The sequence below is a fragment of the Plasmopara halstedii genome (assembly GCF_900000015.1).
Source record: "Plasmopara halstedii genome assembly, contig: Scaffold_1651, whole genome shotgun sequence".
NCBI classification, from domain to species: Eukaryota; Oomycota; class Peronosporomycetes; order Peronosporales; family Peronosporaceae; genus Plasmopara; species Plasmopara halstedii.
Genome location: NW_020188562.1, coordinates 1,181,816 through 1,195,098, shown reverse-complemented (window position 1 = coordinate 1,195,098; position 13,283 = coordinate 1,181,816). Strand labels below are relative to the sequence as shown.

General features: G+C 43.5%; 3 protein-coding genes across 3 annotated transcripts; 1 reads left to right on the top strand and 2 right to left on the bottom strand.

The window, feature by feature from the left end:
• Positions 1–2,873: 2,873 nt before the first annotated feature.
• On the bottom strand, positions 2,874–7,792 carry PHALS_02088 (Transcription initiation factor TFIID, subunit TAF5 (also component of histone acetyltransferase SAGA); the record flags this gene model as incomplete). Its single annotated transcript, XM_024716603.1, has 8 exons — positions 2,874–4,784; positions 4,850–4,906; positions 4,979–5,026; positions 5,094–6,323; positions 6,391–6,478; positions 6,543–7,483; positions 7,549–7,620; positions 7,691–7,792. 8 exons carry the CDS (start codon positions 7,790–7,792, stop codon positions 2,874–2,876), a joined length of 4,449 nt encoding a protein of 1,482 aa, XP_024582185.1.
• Positions 7,793–7,872: 80 nt separating this feature from the next.
• On the top strand, positions 7,873–10,405 carry PHALS_02087 (uncharacterized protein; the record flags this gene model as incomplete). Its single annotated transcript, XM_024716602.1, has 3 exons — positions 7,873–9,600; positions 9,661–10,175; positions 10,237–10,405. The coding sequence occupies 3 exons, from the start codon at positions 7,873–7,875 to the stop codon at positions 10,403–10,405; spliced, it is 2,412 nt and encodes an 803-aa protein (XP_024582184.1).
• A 1,068-nt stretch (positions 10,406–11,473) lies between these two features.
• Positions 11,474–12,869, bottom strand: PHALS_02086 (uncharacterized protein; the record flags this gene model as incomplete). The annotated part of the gene is made up of 4 exons (XM_024716600.1): positions 11,474–11,523; positions 11,596–11,631; positions 11,751–12,489; positions 12,561–12,869. 4 exons carry the CDS (start codon positions 12,867–12,869, stop codon positions 11,474–11,476), a joined length of 1,134 nt encoding a protein of 377 aa, XP_024582183.1.
• Between the last annotated feature and the right edge of the window lie 414 nt (positions 12,870–13,283).

Genomic DNA, 13,283 nt, shown 5'->3' with positions numbered 1-13,283 from the left:
ACTTCGAGGAAGCTAAGCTAAGGCTGGTGACCTTCGTTCTATAATTAGAACCAGTACAAGTGTAGCGGATCACAATCCCTTACTCCAAAAATTACCACAACCTTAACCCAAGGCAAATAAACACTTCCGTTCAAGATGTAAACTGTATTTCTTGATTTTTTCGCTGCAAAGCCGCCTAAATCTAAATCTATAGGTTTTCAAAATGGTAAAACCTAATAAAAATGCATAACTACTGGCAGTCCAGACACATACTGACTTCTTGTTAAGGTGTAGTCACACCATTGTATGATTACACCGTCTTGTGTAACCCACACTTTTGTATAATTGCATCATCTTGTGTGACCTCTTCATATCAGGGTACGTGTAACCCCGTTACAGCAAGACATGCTCATTCAGTTCCCTCCGAGACAACAAGGCACAGTCAAATTCGAGGAGGTAGTGAAATTTGAGGATCAAGATCTGAATGTGGGCTCACCGCTATTCTGGGGGCGTTTGCGCCGGTAAAACACCTCCCCGATAATTTTAGCCAGACGTCAGTAGAAGTCCACACGACCCATACGAAGATTAATGGAGCGAAACCATTTTTGTCAAGCTTCACAATCATTGAGAATTACGACAGGGGGGCACTTTCGCAATATACGGGAGACTGAGATGATCCAGGCCTCATCTCTGCTCCAAACAGCGATTCAATGCATCGCGATAACATTGGAGGTCACATGCGAAAATGGACTTCACGTGCTGTCAATCAATATACGAGGCAGGCTGCCCCCACCAATTCCGGAAAAGTTAGAGCCTGCAAACCGGCAATATGGTTATCAACTGTGACTTTAGTCGGACATTTATGAAGATGCATGGCAGTGGACAAGAATTTTCACGCACGCGGTTGGCCTGATCTGGCTACGCAAGAACTAGAACACATATCAGAAAATGTTTATAGAGCTAGTATCAAACCCTCCCACGTAAATTCACCATTAGTCACAGGTGCATGAAGTGTGACAACGCAAATTTCAAGTGGCAACAACAGGTACGGAGGGTCGAGCTCTCAACGCAGGACCGACTTGTGGGTATTTAAGTTTCCAGTAGGCGCAAGGCAGCGTTTTGTAAAATGCTTAGCTCCACTACTTTCCGTGAAATCGAAGACATGGGGTTTCTATCATTCTAGGAAGCTAGACCTCCTAAAAAATGCGAGGCTCACAGCCAGGAGTTGTTGAACGTTGACCTCAAAAAGGAGGGCTTCTCATGGCCTTGAAAATTCGTGATAAGATGCACGACTGCTTGAGCTAGTAGATTATAAGCAAATGAACTAATATCACAATTTTGAATCCATATTCGGAGGTCTCGCGATTCATAAATCTTTATCGTATTGCAGTTTTTGCATAAAGTTCTTGTTTTCCATCTGATAGAGCTGCGACGGGCCGTAAGTCCCGGAAAGCATTTTCTGCGCGAACACAACGCTGTGACAGCCTTGAATCAGGGCGATTGTTTATTAGTTGCAATATTTGTAGAGCCTCAAACGTAGCTCGTAAGGCATGAACGGCTGTCGGCCGCAGCCAACAGCGTTTACGCTATGCAGGAGCTAAAGACTGTTTGTCGCGGATACCGGCGTATCTGTCGCGACAGGAGTTAGTGACGAATCGCCGTTGTCTACACATTTAGTCCCTGTTGAAGCAGCTATGAACTTGCTTGGATTGGGGTCTCCATAGGCTACCTTTGGTGAGATGGTACAGGCGACTGGTGTTGTCCAAGGGGGATTTTTATTCACTTGCCTTTTATAGTGATCCCGTACAATCAGCAATATCTTTCTCAATGCAATTAAACACGTAGAGCTGCTCTGGGAAAGGTTAGACCTATCTGCTGAATCATCTGGTGACACAGCCGAGTTGGCAGCATCGTGCACACGCATAGATCCATTTAGGCAATATATACGTCCATTGCTAGTGTCGAGCACAGGACTTCCGATGCGGACATTCCACGTGGTTCTCGAGTGTATGCGCAAATACAAACTATTCCATAATTATGTCTTTGACGTTGTTTCTTGATTGAAAACTATGTGCTATGGGTAAATCCTGCGAAGATCAAGATCATAGTAAACTTCCAGCGCGATTATCTGAAAAGGTATAAGGGAATGGCCAGCTGTTGACACAAGTATTGTGCAATTTTCGCCGGAACGACAATAATCTAAACTGGTGAGGTGTGATAGCAGAGGCGGTCTTCAAGGTTGCTGAAGGATTCTTCATGTGCGCCGTATTCTGTTCCTTCATGATTCGTGCCATCCGGGTGACGTCGTCTGAGATGCTTCAGACTTTACTGTAAGCTGTAGTTTCTGCCGCGAAATGAACTCTTATAAGCTTCACAATATAGTCTTTATATACCAAGAACGACCTCTGCTCTGAATACATCTAAGGGGATGCGACCGCACTTTGTGCTTTTTTTGGGCCGTATCACTTTCCCGTTTTGTGAGCTACTCAGGTGAAACAGTTATTTGTAGCTGAGCTACTCTCTGCTTTCGAGGTGTTTCGATTTTGAAACACGTGGGAACTTCATTGATCCAATTGTTACGCTTTGAATGTGTGCTTGAATGACAATCAATGTCCGCAACAGAAGCACGTTGGAATTGTGAAGACTAATGGGAGTCAGCAAGTCAGCAACGTATTGACGTCTCACGCCAACGCTACTGCATGGCCAAGAAGAAAGTGTAATCCCATTTTCATATGAAGCATAAAAAGTTATCATAACTTCACTAGAAAGTGTACCAAATAGCACATGAAACTCTGACTGGAGTTTTTATAAATGGTTGTACATATCAAACTTTCGTGTTGATGACGGTTTCTTCTATCACTCTCACCCGGAACTTCACTTATCGTACATTGTTGCTACTCAGATACGGTTTTCAACATACAAGTTGATGTGGTTTTCATTGACTCCTTGTTTCTCACAATCTTGCCTTGATATTTCATGTCGCTAACATTCGCCTCGATTTGCTGGCAAAGATTCAATTTCCGCTCAATATTGCGACTGATCTTTTCTGGACTTGAGGAAATTGGCAGCTTAAGTGGTGTCGATGCTGTTGCGAGTATAGAATCAGATGCACTAAAGTTCAAAGGTTTGATCAATGTTGAGCAATCTAACAGTTCTTCCCCATGTGAAGGCTGCGGCAGCTTCGGTAAAGACACATTTCGATCCAAAGTTACAGCTCGTGTATTCCTATCGGGTGGATACAACCGCTTCTTCTGCGTCGATTTTTCTTGTTTCCTTTTCAATAAAGCATCATCATGTAGTTTTTCACGCAAAAACATTGAAGGTTCGGCGTCGATTACATGAAAACCAGTAGCAGAAACTCTAGCATTAGCAGCAGCGCGACGCTCGAGCTCCAGTGGAAAATTTGTAAGCACTCGTGAAGGATAGTCTACAATTTGTGGCTCCTTATTAAAGACTGCCGAGACTTTTGCTTTTGCCATGGCGTCGGTTCGATTAGTCTCCCCAAGTGAGAGTAGTGGAGCAAGTTTTGCAATCTTTTTCCGCTTAGCATGTGCACCTATATGCAATCCTTTGGAGTTTTTGGCAATATAACGAAGTTGTCGAGCTTCCTCCACGCCAAACAATCCCTGGCGAATCCCCGATGAAACTGATGCAATTGAGAACGGCACTTGCGTGAACAAGGCACATGCTCCATTGGTAAGGTCTTTCGAGGCAGTTGGAAGTTGAGAAGATGTTGAAGATGGTACTTTGTTAGTCGGCGAACAAATCTCCATTAGTGACAACGAGGAGTTGAGTGAGTCCAATTGCTTGGTCCGAGGAGAAATTTCAAGCTTCTGTTGGCGATTGAGCTCCCGCTTCAGTCGACGCTCATGTTTTGCCATTACTTCGCGTGCAATTTGCTCCATAAGTTGTCTTTGATCACCTCCGATCAAATGGTCACGACGAATAAATTTCCAAGCGGATGCTGAGGCCGCACTTTGCTCGGAAGTGGTCAAAATGTGTCCAATGCAAGCTGCAGTATCATCCCAGATCTTGACCACACCATCGACACCTAAAGACAAAAATTCACCTGGATACACTACACTTTGCACTGACAAGACACCTGCTCGATGTGCCATCCAGGACTTTATGGGTAATATTACTGGCAAGATCGCACTTTTAATACTTGCTTCGAAACCTTGACCGAGCACTTCACTCTGAGAATGACGTTGGGAAATGGCTAAACGCCTTGCCGCGTGGCCTTCCATTAAAATGTTTGTTGGAAGAGATTGTAGATCCCACGCAAAGATTTGCCCCGATTCAACTCCAACATACAACATTTTCGATCCATGTGAAGTCTCATTAGTGTTTGTGGAGCACACAGCCGTGATCCCATCGACCTCCAACGTTGGATCTGAAATTAAAGGGCTAAGCTCTTGCATTTTTAGGCGCAATAGGGGCTGGGCGAGGGAACTTCGAACTCCATTTGTTGACCACATGAAGATATTACCGCTAACATCACCGGAGATAAACAATCCAGGCGTGGCTGATGCGAAATGCAAAACGCTAATTTCGCGGGTGTGCACATTCGCACAACGAAATTTGAAAGTAATGTGATGAAGATCATATACGTGTACACCACCAGCGTCGTCACCTGTAGCAATGAATCTTGCTGGTTGAATGAACGGTGAAGGCATTGAGCAAGCGCAGCATGTGATACTTGACGTGTGGGCTTTTTCCAGAAAATGCAGTATCTCCAGTTTTAATTTTCCAGGTGGCGAGTCCAACAAACAAATCTTTTGATCCTCTCCAGTTGACACTAAACACTGTTTAAAGTACAGAAATATATCTTAGAAGCTGTACGGCTCAACTTTGATAAACACTAGATTACATTAGCGTGAGAACAAAACACGAGAGAAGTCACGACACCGTCATGCACGACTTCTTTCTAGAATAAAAGAGTAAGCTGTCAGGTGATTAAGATAGAAATTGACTCTTTTACCTGCTCTTGTCAACTTACCCGCAGCAATGCTCCCGTTACGGGATTATAAAGGCGAATTGCACCATCCTTAAAAAACATTTATCAACGTTGGTCGGCACACTACACGTAGCAGGTTTAAAACTTCCACACTTACACTAGTAGCTACAAAAAGTTTTCTTTCTCGAGGACTGTCAAACGTGATGGCACAAACTTCTGTGTTTCGAATAATAACGGGCTCTTCCGTTTTCAAACCAGAATTAGCATTCCACACAGTAATGCGATTTTCTACTGCTCCAACAAAAACGTTCGTCACGGCATTGAAGACGACAAAACGCGTGGGGGCCAAACCAGCCGCTTCATCCAAAGTCGCATCGTCTAATGCTCGTGTCGATGGCGTGAACGCACTGAAGCGATATAGACGCAGATTTCCAGTAATAACATCGGAAGCAGAGCTTTCCAAACGCGCTTGAGTTCCTGGTTCATTAGGCTGCTTATTTGACGTGGTGGTGAACATTCGAAAGCGACAGAGATTTGGTGTATGAAGTTCGAATGTCTGCAACATTATCGATAAATGGTTGCCAGAAGAACCCTTAGCGCATCGAGTGAGATCCCAGAGCTTAAAGTGGGCACTTTGATCGCCAGTAACAGCAAGACATGATTCATTTGAAGCGGTTGATACAAATCTAGCCCCCATAAGGCAATGATGATGACCTCCTAATTTTGTTTTTAAAACTCGTCCGGAAAGCCCCCAACAATATGCTTGGTATTCAAAGCCTGAGCTTAGTAGCAATGACTGAGCAAAGTCAAGTGTCAAAACACCTTGCTGGTGCCCTCGAAGCACGGAAGAAACAACTAGTACCGCAGATGGGCCGCCGAGAACGACTTCCGGACCTGGTTGTGTCTCCCAAATTGTGATTGTATGGTCGAACGATGCTGTCGCAATATATGGAGACTCCGGTAAATCTAAACACGCTGCAATCCGTTCCGTGTGACTACGCGGAAGCAGCAAAGGCAGAGATAGTGTCGACACCCCAGTTTGCAGTATTGCATCGAGGTCCCAAAGCTGAACGTGCTCTGCTAATCCACCAGCAACAAACAATCGCTTAAGAGGTAGGGGACACCATTTGATAAATAGTACTGGAAAACGTGCCATGAGTTTTCCATTAAACACGTACGTTCCAGCGGTAGCATCGATAATGGACCATAAGGAAACGAACGAGTCACTTGTAACTACTGCCAAGAGATTTCGAGACGAAATATACTCCGCATCTATAACCTCCACGTTGTCCAAATATTCTTTCTGTTTCTCACCACCTTTTTTCTCTGCTACAAGCTTCTCACCGCAATCAAATTCATGAAGAAAATTCATGTCAAGATCAAATATCTGCAATCAGTAGCAAATGGGTGAGTGGCGATGTAGAAGCTACAGAGATATCAAACGGTTGTCGTACGAGGATTCGAGGAGATTTGTGTTCAATCACTGCAAGTCGCTTAAGCAATGACAACGTTTTGATCTTATTGATTTGATATGGAAAAGTACTGACACAAAATTACAGCGACATATAAGCAGCATACGATAAAGATACAAGCATCACTCGCTCACCGACTTGCACTTCCGCTACTCAAAGCTTTATGACGATAATTGATTAGATCTTGAGGACGTGTATTGTGAGAATCTTCGTTACTTTGTCCTTCGTCACGATTGCGCTCATCCTGGGCAATTTGAGTAACCAAGAGTCCTAAGGCGGTACAAAACGACGTAAATTCTTCCCAATTAACCATTGCATCGCCGTTGATATCTATCTGCTCGAACATTTCGAACAAAAGCCCAACAAGAGCAGTTGCCCGACCAAAATGTTGCATTAAACTTGGTCGAGTACGCATTAACTCCCAAAGGAGTAGCCGTGCAAAGTCTCCTTTACTCAGTCCATCATCAGGAAAATGGCGTTTAATGCCTTCTAACTCTTTGCAACTTAAAGCAGCGCAAATTCCTGCAACGGTGGTCAATGGATTTCGATTCGGTATTGTAATATCTGGTATCAGATCAAGTAAAAAAGACTGCATAGTCTCGACAAGAGACGCCGTCACAGCGCTCCGTATGACAACATGACAACAATTCGTTTTTGCAGCGTGGAATGCCCACTCCTGATAGATTGGACCAGGACGTCGAAAGAATTTGCCAAGTATCACCACATTTGGCTGTTTGCCACTTTGTCTTTGGACCGTTTTGGGATCATAACATACGTCCAACAAACGAGTGCACTGTTCATCGTCAATGGAAGCAGATTGGGTGTTATCTTCAACTTGGAGGTCGCAAGTGAGTGAAAATGCATTGAGTTGAGGAGAGCGGACGATCTCGTCCTCTACGTATGTAACCAAACATCCCACGACTTCAACATATGGATGCAGCTTCGCGACTGAAAAGTGCGCCACTTCACGCTCGTCGATCGCTTTCGACTTGGCTCGAGTCACATACAAATTGTTTTTACCGAAAAAGGTTGTGTCAGCAGGCGAAACACCGCGAGCAACCTGCAACATGTCGCCCTGGAAAGTATATCCAACGTCACTTTCTCCTATTTTGAGTCTCGACTGACCTTATCTTTTTGTACCTGTGCATTAAAAAGCAAAATCACCACTTCCACAATCCAAGGTGCTTTGTCGTCTTTCACTCGTCGTAGTCTCTGAAAAAGCAAAATAGTGCAAAGCTTTCAACAATACTTTTCGTTTTAATAATTGGCATGATTTTCGTACAAACACAACATGTGACTGCAAAGTGGGCAGTGAAGTCACGTCTACATCTTGCAATGCATCTCCGTCGCGTGTAGAGTTGATTGCAGTAGCATCTGTGTCCATTCCTACAGTCAACGTGTGAAACGACTGGGATTGTTTTTAGCGACTTTTTGACTCGACTTTACCGCCTTTTCACTGCAACGATGGAGGTGCACGATGAAGACTTGGACGAGGTGCTATGCCAAGTTTTTCGACGGTGCTATGGAAATGAAGCAAATCATCATACTGATTCTGAATTATTGACAATTCGACAAGATGACTGTCAAACTCTTGCTGTGACCAACGTCGCTGATTTAGCGAACGAAATTGAAGCTACACAGCAAGCATTGCATCTCAAGAAGCCATCAATGACAAAATTACAGCCTTTAAAGATTCAACCAAGCCAAATTCTGACACTGAAAGATTTGGAAGATATTCTACAGGAACTTCATGATTTGTACGAACGGAGGGACAAAAGGTTGCTCAGCCAGCGGGAACAAAACTATATAGCCTTACTTACTCAAGCCGCAGTAAATTGTCTCATCAATGCGAATCCAGCAAGTCGTGAGAATTTCGATGCTTTCGGAGTCCCCTTCAGGCTTCTTGATGTGGTAATACGCCCATCACCACAGTGGCGTCGACTTGCATTCATCTTATTTTTTGAATCCAGCGTTGCTTTGCTTGCTGCAACTCTGTCAAGACATGATAACCACTCAGCCACTTCAGCAGAGCGCTTGGAGCAGAATTTATTTCATGTATTGCAAGATATGGTAGCCAAGGCCATAGCAGTCTTCTCAGCGTCTCAATTAGGCTCTACTACATCTTCGTCAGACTGGGTCGACCAAGCGATGGGATGTTTGACTTTCTTTATCAAAAAAGCAAATGGCAATTATCGCTCCGATCGATTAAGGTTATTAAATGAGCACACCCTTATATTTCTCGCAGCAGAAGCCAGCAATCGTGACCCAATTACTTCAAACTTACAGTTGCAAGTGATGGAAGTTATTGTGGCGACAATGTACGCGCACAAGCTCAATAGCGGCAACAAGTCATTCCACATATCGACGAAGGACCACACTATGTGGACTTGCGGTCTGCCAGTAGCCATTGTGGAAAAGTACGTAAGCTTCGAATTGCTTATGTGTTTCCTCATCTCACCATTCGCTCGTTTGCAGCGATTAATCTATATGGTGTTTGTGGATTGTGTTTGTGACGATATCCGACGCTCTGGAAATCGTGAAGGAATTAGTTTTGCTGGGCTGGACCAGATTTGGCACACATTCGTAATTTGGGAAGATCGGGCCATTAAATTACGACAAGCTTTGTTCTCGCCGTATGTCTCAAGCGCTCGAGTCGCAAAAAATATGGCTTTAAGCTGTCCGATAGTGTCGGAAAAACAGTTAAATGTGTTCGTGACTCGATTTCGCTCAATCATGCAAATAGACGCATACTTTGGAGCGGATCCGAGTCTTGAAATATTGATTAAAGGGGCTAAGAATTGCGGTAAATCAAGTTTTCCGAACGAAGTCATGAGTCATATCTCAAAATTGCTGCGATCAAGTCGAGGGGTTGAGAGGTTTCGAGGAGAACGATGGCTTGCAGAACTATTATGTAATGACCGAGGAGATGATACTTTTTCATCGTATGATAGCAAAGCAACAACGGCGGCAGGATCCGTTCGCAAGCAGTCGGAAGCTCGGCTTGTTCGTCCAAAACGAGTATCTGCGGGAGCAGAACAGGATAAAACGTTGTGTTCTGATGAAAACAAAGAAATCAGCGTAGCTGCGCAAGCGACGTTCTGGGAGTTGTCTCTGTCTACAAATCCTGAAGAATACCGAAGATCGTTTGCAAAAGTATTAACATTGATAGTACAGCGGAGATTGCAGCTTTGTGTAAGGCTTGTTTTTTAATCGGATAGCAGCTAATTGATTCTTCTCTACTGGTTATTTTAGTCAGGGAAGCCAGGATCGGTCATTAAAGAAGTCAATACTTGTTTGAACGTGCTTCTGGATTATCAAGAAAGTGATGCGACGGTTTTAATATCAATGATGTTACTCATTTTGGAAATATGTCAATGTGATTTATCCTATATCGACAAGCGATGGAAACAACAGGACAGAAGGAATCAAAAGGGGTACCTGCATAACCGTATCGCCTCATCGGACTCGTTAGCGTCCCAAGTGCTAAACGGGGATGTCGCCTTAAATCTACAAATGTTGCAGCAAATGGACGGTGTTTTTTTTCTGCATGTGCTGACAGTATTGCATGAAATGCCCAGTTCACACCATAACTTTGAGTGTCAAGGTATTTGCTGTGGAGTGGACGATTCTTTGGTTGGAGATGTAACAGCGTGCACGGCTTTAGTTGTTTCGCATATTCTTTCGGATAATCAAACAATCATTGACAGAGTGGGAGGCTTGGCAGCCTTGACGCCACTTATGCAAGTGTGTGATACTCGCATTGCCATGTACGTGTCACCCTCTTTATTGATCAAGTCACCCTGACGAGAGTTATGGATTGTGTCTCAGGTTTATGGCCAAACTTTTGAGCAAGGTAATGAAACAGACTGACGAAGTTCAGTACGCTACATTTCTTCGCGAGCTTTATGTCGCTTGTATTGAGGCAGACGACGAGAAAGCACTATACAACTCGTACTTGCATGCGCAGAAGATGCTTCATTTCGGTTTTAATGTATAATTTACTAAATTTGAAAGACCCCTTTTCATACTCGGTCAACAGCGACAACCAGACAGACCTTTAGCCATTACAATTTTTTGATTTTACGTCGCAGTGTTGGCTGATACTTTGTGTATCAATTTTAACGGACACGCTTCCAAATCGCTTTGGGGTACAGAGCTGGTATCTGAATCAGAAGCAACTATATGGGCGTAAACAATATTCAGAATCTCGAAAAGAGAAAACTATCTGCACATCACCCACAACCGTCGCTCAGAAGTTATGTGATCAGCCAAACAAGCCCCAAATACTTCTCCACACTGGCTCCGTTCTTCGTCATCGTTCTCCTGAGTGCATCCGCGAGTTTGGGTGAAAAAAGACCTGCCTCCTAAAATTTTCACTATGGGAGACACAATAAGCTTTTGACAGAAAGGCGTGTTTCGTGTCCTCTGCTTTGAAATTCACGATTCAACCTCATTGAACTTATGCTACATGTTTGAGTACGAGATCTGATAAACTTCATCCTTGACTTAGCGAGAAGTAATTCATTTGCGAGCATATAATTATCAAGTTTTAAGTATTTATTCAGCCCTTTTTTAAGCATATTCGCCACCTAACCTCTGAGTTGTCGCATATTACACTGGTCTATAGAGAATAATGGATCCGTAAAAATTTTGATGGATGAAATTCATTAATTCTGCTCAAAAAAAATTTCGCTTCAAATCGCATCCTCGCTTCGCCAAATCTTTGCTCCAGCTAGAAGTGGAACGATCTCAGTAAATGAGCAAGGACACATTTTTCATTTTGATGCGTACAAGCTGTATTACTATAAACAACCATCACGGAATTATGCAGAATCAAATGAAAAGTGAAAAGTTATATGTATATAATTAATTATTGTCTTCTACCAAGCATTTTAAAATTATTCTTCGCCTCAGATTCTTCCACTGTCGGAGATTGGCAAAGCATTTGTGTAGCAATCGATCCCAGTTGACGTTCTGTGATCTTCATTGTTCAAAGCAATAGCTGTCACATTTTTTTGTGTCAACGAAACTGAGCAGAGCCAGCACTCAACCTGTCTGACGTGTGTTATGGATATGGTCGGGATTTGCGTGGGTAGTGGACTTTCTGATGACTCACTGAACCACGTAAATGGTCAATTTTGGTTTTTGAATCGCCCACAAAGTTCAAGATTCTTGATGCTAACGTACGCGTGAAGCGCCCACGAACTTCAAGGTTTTCAGATGCTATCGTACGCATAATTCGTCCACAAACTTCAAGATTTTCTCGGATGCATGGTATGCGCAGTTGAACGTGTTATATTTTAGCCGCTACATGTACAAAGCGAGGGAAGATTCTCGGTTACCATCTTTCTTGAGCTGGTGCTCTACGCACTTTGAGGCTGTGTCCCCCCAGCACACTGAACTCTCCATCATTTCCGTCTCTGGCTTTCGAAAGCCATTGGTCGAACTCCTGTGGACCTTGAGAAATGATCGACGCATCACAACCACCCCTGGCAATCCATTTGTCAGCGGAAGTGCACGCACCATAATAACTGTAGTGGTGTCTCGGCGCACACGCTCCTTGCTGCGATATGGATGCAACTCATCACGATCCACAAAGTCTAAGGCAACAATTCCATACTCCCCGTCCACTCCATCTACTAGCTTTGAAAATACAACGGTGTTCGACTCTACAGTCGCTCCAGTTGACGTCAGCGAGAGTAATCGAAGCTGCGTCATCTCATCTTTCAATGAGTCATTGTTGTCTTCACGGATCGTGATGCTCCCAAACAATTCCGAGAGAAACATTTCAGCATTCACGATAGTATTGAGAATAGCACTATGAACAACTTTGACAGTGGTCCCTGCTAATCGTTTAATTTCAAATCGAATAGCGCAATTATCGCCATCAACTGTATCATATGACTCGTTCTGACAGTAATTTGCCATATTCTCGAGACCATGACTTCGCATGTTCAAATACCGCTCTGCTTCATACAGTTTACGTTCCTTCAGGGTCAGAAGTGTGCGATAACGATCCAGTTGATCTTTTCCCAAGTAAATAACACTTTGTACAGGCTGTTGAGCTCCAAGACTTTGGTGCTACAAAAGGCAAAGCATAATTCCATAATTAATACCATGTCAGGTCTGCATAGATACCATTACTGACTCACCACATGTCCAGTAATTGCTGCTTGTGTTGCAGCAAGCGTCAGATGTTGTTTTTGTATATACTCGTGCAGCACCGAGTTTTCTACCGCCGTGCGCTTGGTATCTTTGCCAATTTGTCCTTGTTTGACCAAATGTCGAAACTTAAGCTTGTCCAATTCATATTGCATATTCTCTGCTTGCTCCATAAGAAGCCTCTTATGTTCCTTACGAAGGGCATACGCAGATATTGGAGGAGATTTCACTTTCTTGGTAAGTTGTTTCATATCACAACGATCCCTCTTGACATTGTCTTTACTTTGTACTTGCCGCATTGGTCTTGTGACTCGAGATGGAAGAATGACAAGTGGTAAAGCGCCTACTATAAAAGTTATGAGTACCAGCTGGGCTCGGCTGCGAGTGACGACAGTGTTTACATTAGAGAATGATTTGAACTATGACTGAATATATTGTCAGGACTCTTATTTAGCGCACCTCCGTATACGAATAACGTGTCTCAAGCCGACGGAGTTTGTGTTAAACCTTTCGCAACGCTGCAAATGCACAAACGTCGTCGGAATATTAGACGCCACATAAGCTGAACTACTTATTTCTAATCTCGATTATCAATAGCGCTGCTTCGGGCGAAGTTTGCTAGATATGCGTTATCGCCGTTATTATGTGTCCTCAAGTGACAAGATAGTCTCAAATAATAATTTCTAGTTTTTTTCACATTTTATTAACGATAC